This window comes from Thalassophryne amazonica, chromosome 5, assembly GCF_902500255.1.
Source record: "Thalassophryne amazonica chromosome 5, fThaAma1.1, whole genome shotgun sequence".
Taxonomy (NCBI): Eukaryota; Metazoa; Chordata; class Actinopteri; order Batrachoidiformes; family Batrachoididae; genus Thalassophryne; species Thalassophryne amazonica.
The window spans coordinates 70,212,453-70,237,096 of NC_047107.1; the positions used below are offsets into that span (position 1 = coordinate 70,212,453).

Consider the following 24,644-nt stretch of genomic DNA (forward strand, 5'->3'; position numbering starts at 1 on the left):
CGACTGTATTTATTTGTTTATTTATCTTGCTGCGTGTTAATGCCAACCTTGCACAAATATTGTGTGTGTGTGTTTCAGTAATTATTATTTTTAATTCCGTAAGTGAGCACAAAGCCGGTGTAGGGTTTGCAGGCTGGAGGTTCGGTGTGATTTCTAAGTGGACACATTACATTCAGAGCTTTGGTGCACAGACTTTATGTGGCACTGAAGCGCTGTGGTTTTGTTAAATCGTCCACATTGGAGCAAAGATGACTGTACACTTGTCCTCTGAGATGATGCTTTGACAGAAATGCTCAGTGCGAGACAGACGAAGTTAAAATCTGCAGCCTGCAATAATGTCTAAAACAAGCCATGGAACATGGATCTGAAGAATATATGAACACACAGACAAGAAAATCACGTGTTATGGTCATTTTTACACACACACACACACACACACACACACACACACACACACACACACACACACACACACACACACACACACACACACACACACACACACACACGTCCAAAATGGTATTCATTCACTGTAAAAATGATCAGGATGATTCAACTTGAAAATTTAAGTTCAGTTGCTGCCTTAAAAACATAAGTTAACCCAACTGAAAGTAAAGCTTTTATTCAACTCAGAAACTTACCTTCCTGAGTGTTTTCAGTATTGCATTTTCAAACTATATCCATTCTGTAAACTCATGAATATTCAATAACAGTTTGTTTTTCTTTTTTTTTTTAGTTTTATTATATTTCAACTGGTCAGTAATTTATGTATTGCGCATTGTATTATCAATTTCAATATGTTTTGTATTATAAATTTCGATACAGCTTGTTTATATTCGTTCATACCCACTTCAGTCAAGGCTCACAGGGAGCTGGAGCCTATAACAGCAGGTGTAGGGCATAAGGTGTTATACAACCTGGGCAGGATACCAGCCTACCCCACTGTATATTACAGTGGCGTAATATGTATTAGCTGTTACATATTACCTGTTCACCTTCTAACTCTGCAGGAGGTATGACGTGCCAGGCCATGACCACATTAATAAACATGAATCTCACCTCCAGCAACAGCCTAGGAGTGTTTCACAGCGCAGGGCAGATGTGGAGCCAGACTACAGCCTGTGGTTAAAATCCTCTCACCTGGCTGCTGTGTGCTGGAATTAACCACAGCAAAAATGTGATAATCCAATCATCGTGGTGCTCAGAGTTGCATTGTGCTGCTGAAGTGAGGCAAAACCCAAAAAAGAAATGAAAGCTCACTGGAAAGGCTGTGCCTGACAGATCCTGTGTGCATGGGAAAATTTGGCCCACTGCCGGCAGCGTCCAGTAGGTAACAACGGCACATATGTGCATGCTGCGTGCACAGGTGCCACGCCCTGCGCACACGCGCATGCATAGCTACTCATTTAACTATTATGAACACACATACACACACAGCCATCATGTCATCCATCAGTCCAGCACAGTACGCACACACGCACGTGAGGTCAATAGCGCTGTGAAGGAGAGGACGAGCGCAGATGTGATTGCATGACTGAGTGAGTGACCGCACCTTGCCAGCTTGGACACATATGGCATGAGTCCGGTCCATACTTTGATTGTACTCCGGTGTCCAGTACATTATTGCATGAACACTGCGCTCCCTCCCACTCCAGTCCCATGTTTGCCATCCAGATGTTTGGACATTGGGCAGTCTTCAGCATCGTTTATGGCCGTCTATGTCATCTAACTGCTGTCTACATGCGCTTTGGATGCCAACATTAAAAAGCAGTATTTTTCATCTATTGCCATTATTTTGATTATTAGTTCTAGTCAAAAGAGGAGGAAGAAAAGGTAATATGTTTGGTGGTTTTAACAGCAACTTTTGTTGATGTACAGACAAAAGCATCTCACCTATGCAACTCATGAGCAGCAGTGTTTTCCATTTAACTTGTTCAAAGTATCCAGTTTGATCCTTAGGTATTCCTGTGATGTGATGAAGTTTCTTGAGCTGAAAATCACTCTAGGTACTTCTGGCTTGTATTGTGTTACTTCTAAATTGCTTTGGATAAACGCATCAAGTACATAGTTTTAAATGTGCAGTTTTGAAGTCTTTCCATGATCAACTAATATTTTGACAAATCCAAGACTGGAGGAGATCTCATCCAAATAACTCAAGAAGGACTGATGTCTTCATCAGGGTGGGATCAGAAGCTGAAACATTTGTCCCACATGAATATATGTTTGGCATTATTTTATAAGCATAAAATATTTATTTTAAATGCACTATTTCAAAGTCTTTCCATGATTAACTTACATTTTCAACTAATGCGGGACTGCTGCACAGCTCACCCAGATAGTTAAAGAAGCTGGTATCTTTGTCTCATCCTGGAACTTATAGAGAGATAACAAGTGCAAGAAGTAACATGTGAACTATAGTAAGCAAGAGAGCAGAAAACAAACAGCAGAGAACTGGCAAAGGTTCAAATGCCAGCAATCAGAATCAGTGACCAGTGATTGGCATGAAAGATTTTCTGGTTGACTGAATTGTCAGCCATGAACTGAACAAACTAGGACTTTGCTCAGGCAGTTACTGTGTGGATAGTTTAATTAATTAATTAATTAATGCTTCAATCTTAAATATGATCAATCTATCTTTATTAGTTGGCTATGTACCACAGGCTTTTAAGGTGGCAGTAATTAAACCATTACTTAAAAAGCCATCACTTGACCCAGCTATCTTAGCTAATTATAGGCCAATCTCCAAGCTTCCTTTTCTCTCAAAAATTCTTGAAAGGGTAGTTGTAAAACAGCTAACTGATCATCTGCAGAGGAATGGTCTATTTGAAGAGTTTCAGTCAGGTTTCAGAATTCATCATAGTACAGAAACAGCATTAGTGAAGGTTACAAATGATCTTCTTATGGCCTCAGACAGTGGACTCATCTCTGTGCTTGTTCTGTTAGACCTCAGTGCTGCTTTTGATACTGTTGACCATAAAATTTTATTACTGAGATTAGAGCATGCCATAGGTATTAAACGCACTGCGCTGCGGTGGTTTGAATCATATTTATCTAATAGATTACAATTTGTTCATGTAAATGGGGAGTCTTCTTCACAGACTAAAGCTAAAGCTTTAAAAAAAGCTTACTTATAAGGTTTTGAATAATCAGGTCCCATCTTATCTTAGGGACCTCATAGTACCATATCACCCCAATAGAGCGCTTCGCTCTCAGACTGCAGGCTTACTTGTAGTTCCTAGGGTTTTTAAGAGTAGAATGGGAGGCAGAGCCTTCAGCTTTCAGGCTCCTTTCCTGTGGAACCAGCTCCCAATTCTCTACTTTTAAGATTAGGCTTAAAACTTTCCTTTTTGCTAAAGCTTATAGTTAGGGCTGGATCAGGTGACCCTGAACCATCCCTTAGTTATGCTGCTATAGACGTAGACTGCTGGGGGGTTCCCATGATGCACTGAGTGTTTCTTTCTCTTTTTGCTCTGTATGCACCACTCTGCATTTAATCATTAGTGATTGATCTCTGCTCCCCTCCACAGCATGTCTTTTTTCTGGTTCTCTCCCTCAGCCCCAACCAGTCCCAGCAGAAGACTGCCCCTCCGTGAGCCTGGTTCTGCTGGAGGTTTCTTCCTGTTAAAAGGGAGTTTTTCCTTCCCACTGTCGCCAAGTGCTTGCTCACAGGGGGTTGTTTTGACCGTTGGGGTTTTTCTGTAATTATTGTATGGCTTTTGCCTTACAATATAAAGCGTCTTGGGGCAACTGTTGTTGTGATTTGGCGCTATATAAATAAAATTGATTTGATTTGATTTGATAGTGTAGATAGTTTAATAGAGCACACCAATGACTCAAATAAGGTCTGAGGCTTAAATGAAAGGGGACTGTGAGGTATTGGTGGAGGCATGCATTTGACCAAGTGCTCTTCTAGTTGAAAACAGTTTTGAACATTTGATAGTTATTGACAAGTGGATAGTACATGAAAATTCAGTAAGATATGTCTTCTAGAATATATTCCATTTCTAAGGTAGAACTCCACTAGTGTATACTAAGGTATATCTAAATATCTAAAAAAGGAAGAGTAGAATAAAGTAGAGCCACTTAGGTGCCTGGTCTTGAGAACCAGGGATGGTAGGTTTATATGACAATTGTATCATTTGAACATGTTAGTTTGTTTGTCAGTAATGTTTGTAAACAGAACTATAATAAAGGCCTGCAACTTTAGTTATGAACAGTAATCAAACAGACAAAATGCAGATATGTAATTCTATAAAAACTCATAAAGCTAATATTTGGCAAACAACTTCAATCACAAGAATATTCTTTGTTTTGTTTTGTTTTTTGTATGTTATGTTTTCAGTCATTTTGATATCAATGCTGTGTGTGAAGTGTGGTGAGTTAATGCTGACTGGTTTCTTGTGCTGGTTCTGATGGTCATGCTGGTTTGGCTGATGCAGCTCTCTGTCACTTCATGACCGTGCGTGTTTGATGAAAGTGTGTAGCTTTTGTTTCTTCTTGTAGGCACTTATGCTGGCATGTGCAGAATAAGTAGAAGTTGCTTTTTAAAATAATAAAAGGACAGCTGAGAAACACTTTGCATGTATTAAAAGGAGTTCTCTTTGTCAGCGTGTCTCTATGTAAACCCTCACATCCCTGTCCATTAAAAAGCTTCGTATTTATGCAATGCATTCTTTACACTGCTTGTGTATGTCTTTGTTTTTGCAGATGGCTGCCACTCAGGATGTGAAAGGGAAGGGAGAAGGAGGAGACCAAAACTTTGACTACATGTTCAAGCTGCTGATCATTGGCAACAGCAGCGTTGGCAAAACATCTTTCCTTTTTCGCTACGCAGATGATGCCTTCACGTCGGCCTTTGTCAGCACAGTCGGCATCGACTTCAAAGTCAAAACAGTCTACAAGAACGACAAGAGGATCAAACTGCAGATATGGGTACAAAGTATTCTGTTTTTGCCATGACACGTTGAAGAGAAAGTTTTCGTTATTATACCTCCCCCCCGACCCCGCAAACAATAGGAGTGTGTGTGTGTGTGTGTTGGGGGGAGGTCTTATGTATATAAATCTCCTGGCCATCTGCCCTGGAGTCTTTTAAAGGTATACGGCCACTGAGCTTTTTAAGATTTAAGCCATGAAAACGAATTTTCTTTGGCACCACTATAATTTTATTTATTAGCCTTCAAATAGGGGATTCATAATACGACATTGCCAATATGATCAAAATTCATGTGATTGAGGAAAAATTTATAAAAACTTCCCCAGAAGGGGAAAATTTCAAACTAGTTGTGGTAGCGTCCCATTCAGGCTACCATAGCGACATCATAGATCACCTGGGGGCTTTCTCCGACTTGCGCGAGGGATGCTGGGATGCACATAGCGAGAGCCAATCAGTGTAAAGAATGGCCGGTGACATCACTGGCTGCTCTCACAAACAAAATTATTCAAAAGGGTGGAAGACACTATAAAATTGCTCATTTCTCTATCAATTAATATGTTTCTTATATATTTTGTAACACATTAGTGACAAATAAACACTTCTAAATATAAAAACACTGTTTTTGAGGCCAGATAACACCTCTGAAGTGATTTATAAGGCTTGTTACAGACTCTAGCGTGCACAGGGTGTACTCGCACCTCCCGTGAGCTCACAGGTAACTTCTGATCATTTCAAAACCTCATGCATGTGCACAAGCATATCCTCCTGCAGACAGTGTTAAAAATAAAATAAAATATGTATTAAGGAATTCCCCCCAGATAATAATGTTCTCTTCATTAAAAAGAGCTGTAATTTTGCAACACGTTTCAAAAATAAGCCGACATTATAATGCTTGGATTTCAATAGAAACAAAAATTTGACAGTTTTCTGAAATTTGAAAGGTCATACAATAACTCCTGAATTATTTGGTCAAGTTAGTGAAACTTCTCACAGTCGTAGCACATGATATGAAGGAATATATGAATGAAAATAATTTTGATCCAACATTCTCAAGAGGAGATAACTGGAATCTATATATTAAAAGCCAAATGGCCTCTGTGTACATCTGTGTGTGTGTGTGGAACTTCCATCATGGAAAAACTGGGGAGAACTGACGTTTGCTGTTTAGTACGCTTTTGTATTCTGGGGCAAGGATGAACGTTACGAAAACAAAAAGTTAATAGGACTAATATTTTTTGAGAAATTAGAGATATTACTTAACAACAGGGAGCAATGGACACTGATATAATCATTAATCAGTCCATGGTAACCAGACAAGCTCTGAACAAAGGAAACATCTCAACCTTACCAGTTGTAAAACATGACATCAACTAAATGTGCCAAATTGTAAGCACAGTTATTCTCCAAACTTTCTCATTTTGATTTCCTGCACTTTCAGGTAAAATCATTATGGAAACTTAGCATAATTTAATACCACCCTTGAAAAATGTCAGCTACCTATTTTATAAACACAACCCAACATGACAGTTTTGTTTAATTGATACAACACTTGATGTTGACTTCATAAGTGCAACTCGTCCTACACCGTTTTGTAGATATCACTGAATTTTCACACAGTGGTACTACACCATGTGAAGATGTGCCTGAAGGAAAATAATCCAGGTCTGTGGAGAAAATTGGAATTTGGTATTTAATTAAAGCATCATACTCTATAATATTGATTTTGGTAGCACAACTTTTCTTAAGCTGCATTAGAGATTTCAGTGAAACTTCACATAATTGTAGCCCATCATGTGAAGATGTATATGAAGGAAAATAAGTACAGTCTAAGATCTTTAATAGGAGAAAATTGGAATTTTGTCTTTAATTAATGCATCATACTGTATGATTTTTTACCTTGAGAGCACAACTCCTGCTAATCCACTGTATGGATTTCAGTCAAACTTTACACAGTGGGAGCACACCTTGTGAAAATGTGCTTGAAAGAAATTAATTCTCTGTCTCATGTCTTCATAGGGAGATAATTAAACCTTTGTGCATGTGTGGGCGTGTGGGGTGGGGATGGTGGCACAGTAATACTTGTCAGTTCCATGTGCAAAAGTTTTTGAGTTTGTTGCAAGTATACTGGATTTAAGCAGGGGGTCATTTTGTAAACTTAAACACAGATTACGAGCTTCTGCTGTAATTAAAAGACACAGAGGAAACAAATTTCCTATGTGCATCTACTAAATATTTACTTTGATGTGTTGGTGGTCATAAACCGATAAGTGACTGTGCATGTCTATCTCAAATGTGTGCTCTAAGCAAACAAGTCACTAACTCATTTTGATCTATTTTTAACAAACCTGTGCTGCTCTTCAGTTCTAATCTGTGAAAATAAATTTGGCTTTTATGTAAAAAGTGCAGATATGCTTTTAATCTAATGAATGAAAACAGAAATCTTTGTTTCTTCTTGTCATCATGATCTCCATACTTTTCCATGTTTTGTGGTACATGCATGGAACAAAGTTTAATAGGCTATGGTTTGATACAGTATCATTGGTTTGTGGGTATATAGAGGAGTAAGTAACTGTAACCTTGGTGGCCACCAGGCCAAGGCTGTGGAGATAAAACAAACTGACAAGTTCATTTCACTTCAGTCCATTCCTGCATTCAAGGCCAGCAACACATTCCACAAAAATAGTTGGGTTGCCATTGAGGATACCAAGTCATGAAGTGCCTCAGGTATTATTTTGTCTCGTTCTTTCTGCAAACACGTTTTAAAATGTGCAGCAGTATGTGGTCATTGTTGTTGCATTTTTCATTTCAAAATTCTTCACATGTTCTTTATTGGGGACAGGGCAGGACTGCAGGCAGGCCAGTCCAGGACCTGCACTCACCTTCATTATGTGTGAAGAAAGAAGTTTAGCATTGTCTTATTATTGAAAAATGTATGAAAATCCCTGGAAAAGATGTGCTCTTGAAGCTAGCATACCGTGCATCCAGAAAGTATTCACAGCACTTCACTTTTTTTTTACATTTTGTTATGTTACAGCCTTATTCCAAAATGGAGTAAATACATTTTTCCCCTCAAAATTCTACTCACAACACCCCATAATGACAACATGAAAAAGCATTTTATTAAATTTTTGCAAATTTATAAAAAAAAAAAAACTAAGAAATCACATGTATGTAAGTATTCACAGCCTTTGCTCAATACTTTGTTGATGCACTTTGGCAGCAATTACAGCCTCAAGTCTTCTTGAATATGGTGCCACAAACTTGGTGCACCTATCTTTGGGCAGTTTTGCCCATTCCTCTTTGCAGCACCTCTCAAGCTCCATTGGGTTGGATGGTAGCGTCGGTGCACAGCTATTTTCAGATCTCTCCAGAGATGTTCAATCAGATTCAGGTCTGGGCTCTGGCTGGGCCACTCAAGGACATTCACAGAGTTGCCCTGAAGCCACTCCTTTGATATCTTGGTTGTGTGTTTAGGGTCAGTGTCACACTGAAAGATGAACTGTCACCCCAGTCTGAGGTCAAGAGCACTCTGGAGCAGGTTTTCATCCAGGATGTCTCTGTACATTGCTGCATTCATCGTTCCTTCAATCCTGACTAGTCTCCCAGTTGCTGCCGCTGAAAAACATCCCCACAGCATGATGCTGCCACCACCATGCTTCACTGTAGGGATGGTGCCTGATTTCCTCCAAAAATGGTGCCTGGTATTCATGGCAAAGAGTTTAATCATTGTCTCATTAAACCAAAGAATTTTGTTTCTCTCATGGTCTGAGAGTCCTTCAGGTGCCTTTTGGCAAACTCCAGGCAGGCTGCCATGTGCCTTTTACTAAGGAGTGGCTTCCATCTGGCCACGCGACCATACAGGCCTGATTGGTGGATTACTGCAGAGATTGTTCTTCTGAAAGGTTCTCCTCTCTATAGAGGAATTCTGAAGCTCTGACAGAGTGACCACCGGGTTCTTGGTCCAGATCAGTTTATTGTCATTGTGCATACCCACAGTGATTTTTTTTCCTCTGCATTTAACCCATCCTAATTACAGTTAGACGCAGTCCAGGTTGAGATGAAGGAGAAAGAAGATTTCTGGAGTGTGTTAGATGAGGTGGTGGAGAGTGTGCCCAAGCATGAAAGAGTGGTGATAGGAGCAGACTTCAATGGGCATGTTGGTGAAGGGAACAGAGGTGATGAGGAAGTAATGGGTAGATATGGAATCAAGGACAGGAATGGGGAAGGACAGATGGTAGTTGATTTTGCATAAAGGATGGAAATGGCTGTGGTGAATACCTACTTTAAGAAAAGGGAGGAGCACAGGGTAACATATAAGAGTGGGGGAAGGTGCACACAGGTGGACTACATTCTTTATAGGAGATGCAAGCTAAAAGAAATCAGAGACTGTAAGGTGGTGGCAGGAGAGAGTGTCGCTAGACAGCATAGGATGGTTGATTGTAGGATGACTTTAGAGGTAAAGAAGAAGAAGAAGAGAGTGAAAGCTCAACAAAGGATCAGATGGTGGAAGCTGAAGGAGGAAGACTGTTGTGTGAAATTTAGCAAGCAGGTGAGAGAAGCACTGGTTGGAAGGGAAGCAATTTTGGACAACTGGAAAAGTACTGCAGATGTGGTGAGGGACACAGCTAGGACAGTACTGGGTATGACATCTGGACAGTGGAAGGAAGACAAGGAGACTTGGTGGTGGAACGAAGAGGTCCAGGAAAGCAAAAGGAGAAAGAGCAAGTTGGCAAAAAAGTTTTGGGATAGTCTGAGAGATGAAGAAAGTAGACAGGAGTACAAGGAGTTGCGGCGTAAGGCGAAAACAGGAGTGGCAAAAGCGAAGGAAAAGACATATTGCGAGCTCTACAAGAAGTTGAATAGTAAGGAAGGAGAAAAGGACTTGTACCAGTTGGCCAGACAAAGGGACAGAGCTGGAAAGGATGTGCAGCAGGTTAGAGTGGTAAAAGATGCACATTGTAATGTGCTGACAAGTGAGGAGTGTGTGCTGAGAAGGTGGAGGGAATATTTTGAAGAGCTGATGAATAAAGAAAATGAGCGAGAGAAAAGGCTGGATGATGTGGCAAGAGTACATCAGGAAGTACAAGAGATTAGTAAGGAAGAAGTGAGGGCTGCTATGAAGAGGATGAAGAGTGGAAAGGCAGTTGGTCCAGATGACATTCCAGTGGAGGCATGGAAATGTCTAGGAGAGATGGCAGTAGAGTTTCTAACCAGATTGTTTAATAAAACAACAGTAGTGAGACCAGCTATGTTGTACGGCTTAGAGACGGTGGCATTAACAAAAAGACAGGAGGCAGAGCTGGAGGTGGCAGAGCTGAAGATGTTGAGATTCTCTTTGGGAGTGACAAGAATGGACAAGATTGGGAATCAACATATCAGAGGGACAGCTCAGGTGGGACGGTTTGGAGACAAAGTCAGAGAGGCGAGATTGAGATGGTTTGGACATGTGCAGAGGAGGGACCCAGGGTATATAGGGAGAAGGATGCTGAGGATGGAGCCACCAGGCAGGAGGAGAAGAGGGAGGCCAAATTGGAGGTTTATGGATGTGCCGAGGGAGGACATGCAGGGGTTGGTGTGACAGAGGAAGACACAGAGGACAGGGTGAGATGGAAACGATTGATCTGCTGTGGTGACCCCTAATGGGAACAGAGAAGACAAAGAAGAAGAAGCAGCAATCCAACCACTAGCATTGTGTCTACCATTGGGCAGCCACAGTCCGGTGCCCGGGGACCAACTCCAAATGTTGAGATGATGCCTTGGTCAGGGGCAGACAAAGGAGCAGACCCTAAATAAGCATGTTTTTGATTGTGGGAGGAAACCGGAGTGCCCACAGGAAACCCACGCAGACACGAGGGAGAACATGCAAACTCCATACAGAAAGGGCAGGAAGCAGTCCCACGACCTTCTTGCTGTGAGGCACCAGTGCTAACCACCATGCCGTAGAAACTATAGAAACATCTCAAGGATGATTAGTGGAAACAGGATGCACCTGAGCTCACTTTTGTGCTTTATGGCAAAGGCTGTGAATACGTATGTACATGTGATTTCTTAGCTTTTAAACTTTTTAATAATATCTAAAAACAAACAAAAAAAATTCACATTGTCATTATGGGTTATTGTGTGTAGAGTGTTGAGGGGGAAAATGAATTTAATCCATTTTGGAATAAGGCTGTAACATATGGAAAAAGTGATGTGAATACTTTCCGGATGCACTGTATGTTCTTAAAAAAATCTCAGTGTACTTTACTACTTCTGCTAAGGGTGCTGATACAACCCCATACCATGACAGGCTTTTGGATTTCAAAACTGATAGCAATGTGGATTGTCCTTTTTGTCTTTGGTCTGGAGCACACAGTGTACATTTCTTTTCAAAGACAGATGTGGAATATTCATTCCCCTGACCACAATACACATACTGTGTAATGGTCCAACCTAGATACCTCTGATCCCAGAGCTGTATGCTTGTCAAAGGTTTCCCAAAGTAATCCCTTGCCTACATGGTTATATCAGCTATTGATGAATTACTATTCTTGAGGCAGTGCCATAATTTTCTCACACTTTTTTAGCAAATAGGAGTTTCTCTGCACATATAGGCTCCTCAAACAGTCAGCTTTTCATGGATGATGCTTTTGTACCAAAATATGATTACAATCACCTGTTGATATCACCTATTTGAAATAGCATCATTTAATTTTTTTTAACTTCATTACATTCCTTAAATTGCCACCATCTCAACCTTTTTTTGGAAAGGGTTGCAGGCCGAAATGTAGAAATAGATGTATATCAATAAATGATCTCACATTGACCACACAAAACAAGAAATGCCTTGGGTTCACACTGTCTGCAATAAAGCAGAAATCAAACTGATGTAGAGAATACTGCAGGATATGTTTTTAATTGCATTTTCCATATCATCCCCACAGTTGCAGATCTACATTGAATTACTCACTGGGCGAGACCCCTTCCAAGCACCCCACTCCCACCCCATTTTTTTTTTTTTTTTTTTTTTTGCAGAAACTTCCAGATTTTTATTATAACAATAAGGTGCACAATACCAGGGCGGCACGGTGGTTTAGTGTTTAGCACTCTTGCCTCACAGCGAGAAGGTCATGGGTTCGATTCCCACCTGTGGCTTTTCTGTGTGGAGTTTGCGTGTGCTCCCCATGTTTGTGTGGGTTCTCTCCGGGTGCTCTGGCTTCTTCCCACATCCAAAGACACGCAGGTTAGGTGGATTGGAAACTTTAAATTATCTTAAATTGTGCGGATGTGAATGCGTTTGTTTGTCTATATGTGGCCCTGCGACAGACTGGCATCCTGTCCAGTATGTACCCTGCCTTATGCTCTGTGACTGCTGGGATAGGGTCCAACTCCCCGCGACCCTTAATTGGACTAATTGGTTGAAGATGAGTGACTGAGTGAGGTGCACAAACCCCTCCCACCTCCGACATTGCCAAAAGACAGTGAGGGAATTCTGCACAAAACAGTATGAGATATCAGAGTTTAAATAAATATACATTATGTACATAAAAGTGGCAAATATATAATCTGAGTCATCACTGAGATGGAAAAAAAGATATGTATTTTCGGTAAAAATTATGTTGAGGCAGGTTTAACACAGAGAGGGGGGTGATAGTTAAAAAAAGAAAACATCACATCACACAGATGTGATCACATTTGGGCATTTCACGTCTGCAGCGGCAATGAACAGCTGATATTTGCGGGTTAAAACAGCGTGCTGTGCTCACATGAATGTTCAAATTCCTACAGACTCTCAAAATAATAAAAAAAACTGCCACCTCCACTGAAGAGAACACAAAGCAAAGAGGAAAGAAATGAACATGCCACTCATCCAGTTGTAAAGATTTCTAAATGTAAAGGTCCACACCATCAAAGAAGCACCCACACACACGTCGCGCGTGCGATTACCAGTTGGAGAACATGTCCATGTCCAAAATAAGTCCTCAAACACGCTTCGCACGACAGATCGCAGCCAGAGAAAAATGTCTGACAGCAGCACTGCCTTCAGCTCAAGTTCTGTCACGATTGTGGCATGTTATCTCCTGAAAATAATGTATTCTGACTTTTTCCAATGTTACAAATACATCCGTGTGTCCAGGCAGGCTGTAAAAACAGCGTGGCAGAAACAGTCCATGTTCGCAGCAGCAGTAAACCAGCATCCTGTGACACAAACAGCAGCATCACCACACTTTAGGTTCCAAAATCTGACAGGGTGAAGTGTGCCATCTCCTCTTTAAATCTGAGCCATCACTTTCAAATAAAAGCTCAGAAGCTTCCTCATCGGACATAACCGCATTTATTTTGCTCTGTCTGTTGGCCATGTACGTCACACACAGAGAAATGCAGAGAATTGCAGAGTGAAACGTTTTCCAGAAATGCACCTGTTAACTTGCTCAGGGAGAGCAATAAAAACATCAGAGGCCACTAATTATTAGCGCATGTGCACAGAGAGACTTACAATCATGAATACTTTGATGTTGGTAACTGGGATGTTAAAAAACATGCAACATGTCCTTTGAAAGCATGTAGAAGCAGGAGAATACTAAGTGTCAGTTTGTCACACAGCAGGGAGGAAAGCAGAAACAACACCTCTGTCAGAATGTGTGGGAAGATGGAGAACTTCTAAGGCTGTTTAATTAAGAGTTGTTGCAGCAGACTGATAGTGCAGGGAGAGAAATGGGAAATGTTCACTTTTTTCTATTCCGCTACCTTTGTCATATCTTTCTTTTGCAGCAGTTTTCTTTGTGCATTTGCTGTCCGCTAATCTGAAAGAGGCAAAGAAGAGTCGCTTCCACATGATGGATAAAGTGGGTTTGAACAGTCAAGTGGTGAATCAGGGTAATGTGTTTTTGTCATTAGCAAAGAGAAGCATCTTCAAAGAGGAAAAATACTGAGTTTTCATCCAGCTGACTTGCCTGACTTTAATTGGGCACAGACAGAGCTGAAACTTGGCATAAGAGGACAATTACAGGTGATTGGCTGTTGGCTCTTGTTAACTACTGTCCTGTTCAACATTTCTGAACTCATAGCCCATCAGTTTTTAGATTGGATAGAACTTTATTGATCCCTTGTGAAGACTCCTTCAGGGAAATTGAGGTTCCAGCAGCATTGTATAGCAGCACACAGGGTAAGAAGCACACAGAGTATCAAAAGTGAAAAAAAGAAAAACAGTTTGCAAATCTAAATACAAATACACAATATAAATACCAGGCATACTGATCAATATACTGGTTTACTGGCTACTACTGTTCCTCTCATTCCCGACATCTGTCTTCCTGTTACTCCTTTAGGGTGTCAGGCTTACCGAGATGGCGTGGCTGGACACAAATGCAGGATTCAGATGTCAGTAAAACAGAGTTTAATGAAAATTCAGGCCGGGTTCAGTACACAGGTAGGCAGACCAAGATAAGCAGCAGGATCCGAAGCATTAGGCAGAGACAATGTCAAAAACAGGCAGGCAGGTCAAAAACACGGGTAGACATAAACAGGACAGAAATGTTGAGAAGAATAATTGCTCAAAAGTGGCTCAAGGTTCAACAATCTCGCAACCAGACAGGGTGACGGGTGTGACTAAAATAGAGGGAGTGATTAGCAGGAAATGTAGAACATGTGTGTGTGTGGAGGGATCTGGAAGGGGTATGGCAAGCTGGAGAGAGGATCACAGGGAAACGCCCACCACCAAGCAGAGGACAGAGCAGAAAGATCCCACCACCAAACATGACAGTGACAAACAATGGTAGCTACTGAGCTCATCCTGCTACACGTCAGGATGTAATTCATTCAAAATGCAGGATGTCTCATTTTGGGGAAAAAAACAGATTTTGGTTGGTTGTAGTTCTACTGGTTGTAAGATGAGGACGCATTGTCAGCTGATCATGTTCGCAGTATTTGCACAGCATGTCATACACAGCGGCACGATATGCTGCACGAAATCATCGCCCATGCCGCACCGTAGCCGAGTGACGCAATCGAGGCAGCCTTCACACCAGCGGCCGAAAGACAGCGAGTGTCCATTCAACCCCTGGGAGTCCAGGTGCCACCTATGAACATCCAACACCACTCGCGGGGCACTTAGAAAAGGCGGGGCTATTCGCGCAGCCGGCACAAGAGTAGAGGGCAGGCGACCATATTCGACCTGCGCTGTGCAAAATGGTGCCACAATGTCTACATGCCCATGACTGTGCTGTTACCAAGCAACATATGTCATGCAAGTGTGCTCCCCCCCCCCAACCATGAACCAGCATTGTCAGGTGCTGCTTAGTTGGCTGGAGTGTGATCACTGTCCAGCGCAGCGTGCATCTGGACAGTTGTAATGTGCAGCTGGGACAGCTGACCACTGTGTACTCGCAACTCAGCTGGAGGACATATGTCGTGCCTTCAACAACATGAACCACGCTCCATGCATGTACGTATGGACGGCCTCTCATGCTGTTATGCTCTCATGACATGCTGATAATTATGTACAGACAAGATCACACGGGGTCCGGCCAGCCATATCTGAGAATGCACGGCACGGCAAGGTGAATCAACTGATCGCTGGCCAGCGACTCACTGTCAGCTGTAAATGCACAGCCTTTTCAGTGCACATGACGTGTTAAATTAAAAACACAGAACAAGTATATAAGTACAATAACTACATACATAATTACATAACAAATACATAAATAATTACAGTACAAAGGAACAGGGAGTGACACTTTGTTCTGTGTGCTGAACGCAAAGGCGGGCGTGTCCACAACAGCAGCAGCTGTTGGGATCTGTGACCCGCAAGTCACAGCTGGAGAACACATACCCTGTTATGACGGACATGACCTTACAACACTTCACCGTGAGGCGTGTGCATGTGTATGCTGTCTTAACGTGGAAGTACATAAAAACACACCAGCGCACACATCAGGCGGCTGCCCCATGTGACAGGCTCCATGTGATCATGTGACCACTCAGCTGGCAATTGGACTGTCACATCCACCACGTGGAATTATGGGCCAGTGTCCTTCAGCGTGCAGCTCGCTTGACACGCGGCACCGGCTGATACATTATCAGTGCATGGCTTCATTCATGTTACTCCATCTGCCTGTTTACGTGCATGACCATGGGTCATGTGGAACAGGAGGATGACCTGTATTGTCCGCTCTTCATAACAGGAATTAATCAGAGACTGCAGTTTTCTTTTTTCTTTATTTTTTTATACAGTGACAACAGATTCATGACCAGTAACATGACTGTGTTACATTTAAACAGTGCTTCATATTTTTGTGGGCTTCCATATATTTGTTGATTTATGTCCAGCATCTAATTGCTCTGCCGCTGTGGGAGTGCAATGTGGCGCAGCACGTTTCAGGTGCTCGGACTGTGTTTGTGCACGCGCACGAGCGTGCACAAAACCATCACTGCGGTATTGGGCACACCTGTCTGACCATGTGTCCCTCCTGACAGCAGGTGGAATGTTTCACTGCTATCCATTTCATTTTCTATTTGCAGATTTTTGGCCAGTTTTTGCTTCCTTTGCCCAACTTTGTGTTATGTGTGAAGGGGCCCTTATGAATGCACTTTAACAGAAAGATGTCGGCCTGCAGTTAATAGTGGCACACAATTTAAACTTGAAAATACCCATTCCAGAATACTATGATAATAATTCCTTGGCAGAGTTTGGTAGTGATCAGACCTGTTTCAGGGGAGCGGGTGGCGGAATAATGCCGGGCAGCAACAAATATCCAAACACAAATTATAGATAGGAAGAATATGTCCATAAGTGATTTTGATGTCTAAATTAAGAAACAACATGTGGCTGAATCTCAGTTCCACCCCTTACCCCTTCCCGTCCGTTTTGCGTGGGCACAAGAGACAGAGGGGTATCTCAATTCTCTTTTCGGAGCGAGGTGGAGGGGAAGGCGGAGGGCTACAAACCCCTCCGTTTGGAGTGAATCTGGATGCACACTCCGTTTGGAGGGGTAGGAGGAGCTTACTGCTGTCTCTGAAAAAAAAAAAACATGGCGCAGAAAGAACCGCACAAATGAAGCGACTTTCATTACAAATTAATAATATATAATATCAATCTCTGCTGTTGGATTTCAAGGTCTGTAACGTGTGTATTTTGTAAACAAACAGGGAGCCCTGAGCACACTCGTCTCCTAATAAGATTTCAGGCTGAAAAAGGGGAGAAGTTTCATCAATGGGAATAAGTTGGAAAATATGAGGTCTGTCAATAAAGTATAGGTCCTTTTTATTTTTTTCAAAAACTATATGGAATTCATTCATATGTTTTTACGTCAGACATGCTTGAACCCTCGTGCGCATGCGTGAGTTTTTCCACGCCTGTCGGTGACGTCATTCGCCTGTGAGCACTCCTTGTGGGAGGAGTCGTCCAGCCCCTCGTCGGAATTCCTTTGTCTGAGACTGAGAGACTGGCGCTTTGTTTGATCAAAATTTTTTCTAAACCTGTGAGACACATCGAAGTGGACACGGTTCGAAAAATTAAGATGGTTTTCGGTGAAATTTTTTTTTTTCTCCTAAGGCGGAGGGGTGTCTCAATTCATAGGGCTAGAGGCATACCCCTTCACCTTACCCCTTGTTTTAAAGGGGTAGGGCCAAGGGGAAGGGGAACAAAAGAGAATTGAGATTGGGGGTAAGAGTCATTCTGAATGTTTCGGTTCAGATTTGTCTCCTCTTATTGTTTTCATTTGCAGCATTTATTTTGTCACTTCACTGCTGTGACCACACACAAGCACCTTGATTTCTGTTTCAGAAAAGTTTTTTTTTTCCCCTCAAATGTTCTCTTTGGCCGTTATTCTTTTGAGAAACACAGGGAAGGTGTGTTTTTTTAAACAGATGTTTTATTACCACATATGGTTATGGGAATTTCTGAATACATGAACAGGCACAAGCATGGTTGAATTTATTGAATTTATTTCAGCACACATGGATCTAAGCAATTAACAAAACATACAAGAAAGAAAAAGAGAAAATAGTCCAACAGCACACCCATATGGTCGAAAGGGGTTAGGCAGAAGCAAAGCTTGTAGATGCCTACCCCATTAACCAAAGAAATAAAAATTGTACATATGTATATAAAAACTTATACATCCATCCAGTTAAATCCAGTCCAAAAGAATTGGGGGGAAGCAAAAAACCCATTTATTGGTTTCATTCATTGGTTGTGTAGAATGTGTAAGATTCATCAACAGCTGATACTTATTGATGAGCGTATGACTGTTTGATAAATATGGATTTTTGGGGTACTTACACACATAGTAAAATTTATTTGTGCAACAGAATTTAGTACCTTTTTATACGACTTGATAAATAAGGGCGCAGCTCCCTACTATCACTACAGATCACAGTGTCATCTGCAAATGTTGTGATTGTGGTCACCTTTACTTTTGTGTTTGCTGTTTCTATTGCCATCCTTGAATCTGTGGTGTCCAACACTGTAACACGGGGCAGTAATGGTTAGCTCGGGACAATATGCTGCATGAAGGAGCTCACCAGGAATTTCTTCTGAACCTGCTGCTTTTCTTCCAGTTAAATCCCCTGACAAAGAGAAGCATTTTTCAAAGACAGACAAAGTGAGTTTGAACAGTCAAGTGGCTAATCGGGGTAATATAATTTTGTCATTAGCAAAGAGAAGCATATTAAAAGAAGAAAAGGATTAACTTTTAATCCAGCTGGTTGGCCTGTCTTTTTTTCTTTCTTTTTTTTTTTTAAATGGGCCCTGAGAGTTGCCATGTGAGGTCAAATACAGGTGATGGCTGTTGGCTCATGTCATCGTGGTAGCAGCATCATTAATCTAAAGCGATAAAAGTGTCTTAATACATCGTTGAGATGCCATTCTTGTATTTGGCTGAGGTGAATGAAACATAACACACATAGTTGCCAAGATGAAGCTTGTTAGCAACCAAAACTCACTTTACTGAATGAAGTTCAGATGAGCATCAGCCTTCAGTCTCTTGCTCTCCTTTTTGAGGCGCCTCAGATTTCTGTTCAGCTGCAGACCACAAGGATTTTTAAGGAGCTCCAGTTCACAAGACTCAGCAGTTTTCATACTGTCGAGCTTCATATTTTTCCTTCAATTGAGAGCACACAAACACACACAGAAATAGCCCAGAAATGCAATGGTCATTGTTCAAAATCAATAAGGCTGCAGAAATGTGTTTCCAGTGGTTACTGTTTGATGTGCATCACACACACACACACGTACACACACGTACACACATATGTGGTATGCAACATGCACAATTTTGCCATTCACAATGTGATCATTTAAATGCATATTTCCTGTGCAACTGTACAGTGACTAAAGGTCGCAGCTGTGGTTTTGTGGGCAGGCTGTACAGTGAAGGTCAGAACTGTCCTCCAGTTACAGCACTGCTACTGACACACTGCAAAATGCTGCCTATGGTGTAGCACAGAAAACGCAAGTCCTCCATCACATTACACCAGACAAGCACACATCTCTGGAATTTTAGATCATTTAACATTGAGTTAAACAATATAGAAATAAAATTAAAAATAACCATTGTTCTGTTAGTGTTATCAACATACGGGAGATTTTTGTAACTCCAGGTGTGGATCCTGGTTCACTGTCATTCCGTGGTACCTAAACACATTGTCCTAAAACAAGTTTCTCACATACAGTCCTGCTCAAAATATATGAAGCAGTTTTAAATAATCAAAATATTTCCTGTGATCAGCATGGCAAGTGTAGGGTTATTAGAATCAGTCAGGCAGTCAGAGGGCCTGAAACATTTCTGGTAGTTACTCCATAAACTACTGTATATTTAGATCAAACATTTTGGTTTCTGATAGATCTAGGTGAGGGGCAGTGAACCTCTTATTTTGGGCCATGTTAGAGTCTGTGAACATGTACAATGACCTTGACATAAGTAAAATCAGAAAGCCCTATCATTTAGCTTGGGCAGCCTTGTTGTCAGTCACAGCTTCATAGTGGAGCAGAGCAGATAAGGATTTGATTCAAGAAAACAGGTTGTATCGAGGCTTGAACCTCATGTGCTTTCTGGCAAACTGTGGCTGAAATTTTGCATGTTGTTTTTATGAAAATCCTCCTCTATACCACTGCATCATAAAGGGCCCATTCACACATAACACGAAAGACCCACAAACTGAAAGAAAATTTGTGAACCAAACATGAAATGGGGAACCATGAAACATTCCACCTGCTGTCATGAGGAATGCACGGACAGACAGGCGTGAACAATACACTGGTGATGATTTTGTGCATGCTTGTGCGCATGCACAAACACAGTGCGAGCAGCTGGAACATGTTGCACCACATCGCACCCGTGCTGTGGAGAAAAAAAAACACACACACACCATAAAAAACACCACAATTTATTGAATCCCTCTTATCGAGTGGACAATACAAGTATGAACTGTCTGTTCCTCTGTATATGACCCATGTCACAGACGTACAGTCATATTATGACATGAATGAAGCAGTGCTCTCTTATATTCACATCTGCTGGACCGGCGTGTCCAGCCCGACACGTATGTCCTGTGGGCGACGTGACATTCAGATCTCCCGCTGGGTATTCGCATGAACTGATGGTCCGTTTGACCTGAGACAGCCTGTCAGTGTGCGTGCCGTGTGCTTGCTGGCTGCAGCCCCTCGCAAAAGTGATATATGTTTTTATGTATTTCCACATAAGGACAGCAAGCAGACATGCGCGTCAAAGTGGACAGTTGTAAGGACATGTCCTTCAAAACAGCCGTGACGTCCAGAACCAGAGATCTCAACAGCTTGCTGCTGTCGGTGGCCACGTCCCCTGTCCGTTCAGCACACAGACCGATGTGTCACTCTCTGTTTCTGTGTTATGTGATCTTTTTTTTTTAGTTATTTTTTATGTAATTGTGTATGTAGTTATTGCAGTACTTATTAATATACTTGTCCTGGCTGTAGTCTATATGTTTTTAATGTGACACGTCGTGTGCACTGAGCCGTGATTTGCAGCTGTCAGTGAGTCTCTGGCTGGTGATCAGCTGAGAGGTGCCTCACTGTGCTGTGTGCACTCAGACATGGTTGGCCACTCCCCATCTGTACATACATGTCAGCATTTCATGCAAGTGTGCTCCCCCCGCACACCACATGTGTTGTGGAAGGGGGGGGTGCCCGAAACACATGCATGCCACGTGTTAGGGGGGCCCACGATACACATGCATGCCACGTGTGTTGGGGGAAACAACACACTGGGACGCCATGTGTGTTGCTTTGCAACACCTCACTCGTGGGTGCGCTTAGACAAATTTCACATCCAGCTCGAAAGTGGTTGTCTGCTCACTATTTTGTGCTAACAGTGCAAATGGCACCACATTTCTAAGTGTCCAGCGAGTGGTGTTGGATGTTCATGTGTGTCACCTGGAATTTGGCTGACAACCTGCCACCAGAGGGATTGAATGGGCTCTCACAGGGTACTCTGTGTCTTTCGTCGCTGGTGTGTGCGAATAGTTTGGCGTCAGATGTATGAGGCGTAGAGGCAAATCTGATTTTTCACGAATGGCATGCAATTCCTCCTTCGTGGTGCTAGTCGGCTTCAATCGTGTCATGCGTGAAGGGGACCGAAGCTGCTGAATTGCAAATAGACAAAAGTTGCACAATCCACAATTTCTCCAACCACGGAAGCCTACAACCTCTTTCACAGGTGTCATGGGTGCCTTGCAGGCTTCCTTGCTTGTCTCCTTTCAACTGTCACAATTTTTGGAGAACTGCGTACTTGACACAGTACCATACTGTTTACTTTTCTTAGAGATGGATGTAAATGACATTGAAGACATATTCAGTGACTTGGAAATGTTCATATATCCATCCCCTGACTTGGTACAAGAAAGTTGGTTGTAAAAGTGATTGATTATTTAATTATCATATTTTGCTCCTATCCCAACTTTTATTATTCAGTTTGTTGCAGTCCTTAAATGCAAGAATGGATGTACAGTACCAGTCAAACATTTAGACATTTTCCCATTTAACTCAGTGGGAAAATGTGTCCAGAGTTTTGACTGGTAGTGTAAATTAATAAATGAACTTAAGTTGACCACCGATAACATAAATATGTTATCGGTGGTCAGAGTCAAAGTTAATGTCTGATAGTTTGGTTTATATATTGGTTTTCACATCCTCTCATCTTTTTCTGATTTGGAGTTGTACATCTTAAATGTAGCCATAGTTAGTCCCTTTGGCTGTCCCCTTGTTGATCTGGCACAGGTTTTTAAATTACAGGCTTTTTTTTGATGCAACTCCATATTACAGTACATGGAGAGTGGGCAGGGGTGTATTTGAACCATGAACCTTTTGCACTGTAGATACGCTCACTTAACCTCTTGACCACCACTTATAAGTAAATGCAGATGTATAGAGAAATGAATTAAGAGTTCAGATGGAAAACTCAAGACTGAAGCTCAAATACCACAAACTTTTAGGTGAGGCCAACATGCACTTGACTGTTTAGGTAACTATCAATGTGCTGTATGTTAAAAAAATGACCAGACCATTTTCATTTTATTTATTGAAATCTGGGCATTTTCAAATGTGTTTTTCCTCTAAATTCCCATTTTAAATGGCATTTTTCTCTATTTCAAAGGGTTTGGCTTCTGAGCTCTTCGTGCATTGTCATGAAAAGTGTTGTTGTTTAAAGAATTTGCCTTGTATTATTGCAGATGAATAATGTCCATTTGGTCAGTTAGTTGTACATTTAGACATATGTGAGTCAGCTGTATAGCAGTAATGCTGAGTTGTGTTTTCTTTGTGCAGGACACAGCTGGCCAGGAGCGCTACAGGACCATAACCACAGCTTATTACAGAGGGGCCATGGGCTTCATTCTCATGTATGATATCACCAACGAGGAGTCCTTCAGCGCTGTGCAAGACTGGTGAGTCTTTATGTTCCAAGTAGTCCTGAGTCCAGTCATAAACAGATTTTGACAGTTTGTGGACTGAATATAGGACAAACCGTTTTGTTTTTCAATGACGTTCAGGAGGCGTGACATCCATACGCTCATTCTTGTCCGACTTGGAATCATATTGCGGACATCATTCCGTCCCATTTATGAGTCACACTAACGTCTGCAGGCTGATTGGAGCCCAAATGCTGTTGTTGAGGATGTGTTCTTGTCTAAAAGGGGACTTGGAACTAAGCATTCAGTCTGTTACAGAAACCGGGTTTCTAGGTTAGAATTCTTCCTCCTAAAGCAACACATTTTAATACCACGGCGAGGCAGCATTCTGTGAAATGTGGGACTTCAGTGCTACAAAAACAAAATCAATCAGTTCAGTGTTATCTTTTGTTGACTTTTCCCTCTGTTCAAAACTCTTCTCTTCTGAGGTGTTGTGATGAAAAACCACCATTTTCCATTTTTTTTTACAACCTGCTGTCCAACCTTTATTCTGTCTACAAGTACTTGTAAAAGAACTGCATTTATATAACACTTTTTCCATCTGCATCAGACGCTCAAAGCGCTTTACAATAATGCCTCATTATTCACCCCGATATCAGGGTGCTGCCATACAAGGTGCTCACACACACCAAGAGCAACTAGGGGATAAAGGACCTTGCCCTTAGTGATTTTCCGGTCAGGCTGGGATTTGAACCAAGAATCCTCTAGTCTCAAGCCCAACACTTAACCACTAGACCATCACCACTCAGGTTACTAAACTATAGGTAAACTGACTCAGCTGATTGACGAACTTTGATCCTAATGCTGACTTTTGATTGTGTATATTGACCTTTGATCCTCATAACTCAACTTTCATGCTAATTGCTGAATTTTGAACCTGGCAAACAATCTTTGGTCCAGATGGCTGAACTTTGACCGCAATTGCTAATGTGTTCTGGGCTTTTGTTATTTCACTCTGTTTGATACAGGTCCATACCTTTGATCATATTCACTGACTTTTGATCCTAATCATTTTTTTTTCTTGATCACTGAACATTGATTCTTAATAATGCTGATCTTTGATTCTAATTGCCGCAGCCTGACTTTGATGCTGACTTTGTCATACCGATGATCTTTCTTCCTGATCACAGGACCAAAGCAGTCAGTCCAACATTGGGGATGATGATGGTCTAGTGGTTAAGGTGTTGGGCTTGAGACCTCAAGTTAAGGTGTTGGGCTTGGGATCCTCAGTTCAAATCCCCGTCTGACTGGAAAATCACTAAGGGACCTTGGGCAAGGTCTTTAATCCCCTATTACTCCCAGTGTGTAGTGAACGCTTTGTATGGCAGCACCCTGACATCGGGGTGAACTGATGCAGATGGAAAAGCGCTATATAAATGCAGGCCATTTACCATTTACCATTATGGATGAAAGTCAGTGTATGCCCCTTGACCTGGATCCTTGACCTAGAACCTCAAACTTGATGACAGATGAGAATATTTACATGTGAAAACAGTTACATGGAATCTGAGCTGTGTTTGATATCAAAGTCCAGTCACATGCATGAGGTGAGGAGGAAACATGGTGTCTAACCAGATCGTTACTCTGGATGGCATTACCCTGACCTCTAGTAATACTGTGAGAAATCTTGGAGTCATTTTTGATCAGGATATGTCATTCAAAGCGCATATTAAACAAATATGTAGGACTGCTTTTTTGCATTTACGCAATATCTCTAAAATTAGAAAGGTCTTGTCTCAGAGTGATGCTGAAAAACTAATTCATGCATTTATTTCCTCTAGGCTGGACT

The 24,644-nt window shown here is 41.7% G+C and overlaps 1 protein-coding gene across 2 annotated transcripts in view; it reads left to right on the forward strand.

Moving 5' to 3' along the window:
* The window catches only part of rab3c (RAB3C, member RAS oncogene family), a 30,254-nt gene that overhangs the window by 748 nt on the left and 4,862 nt on the right, over positions 1-24,644 (forward strand). For both annotated transcript variants that reach the window (XM_034170509.1, XM_034170511.1), the window contains 2 exons: positions 4,708-4,932; positions 22,713-22,831. In XM_034170509.1, coding sequence (XP_034026400.1) covers positions 4,708-4,932; positions 22,713-22,831 — 344 coding nt within the window. The remainder of the gene's footprint in view (positions 1-4,707; positions 4,933-22,712; positions 22,832-24,644) is intronic.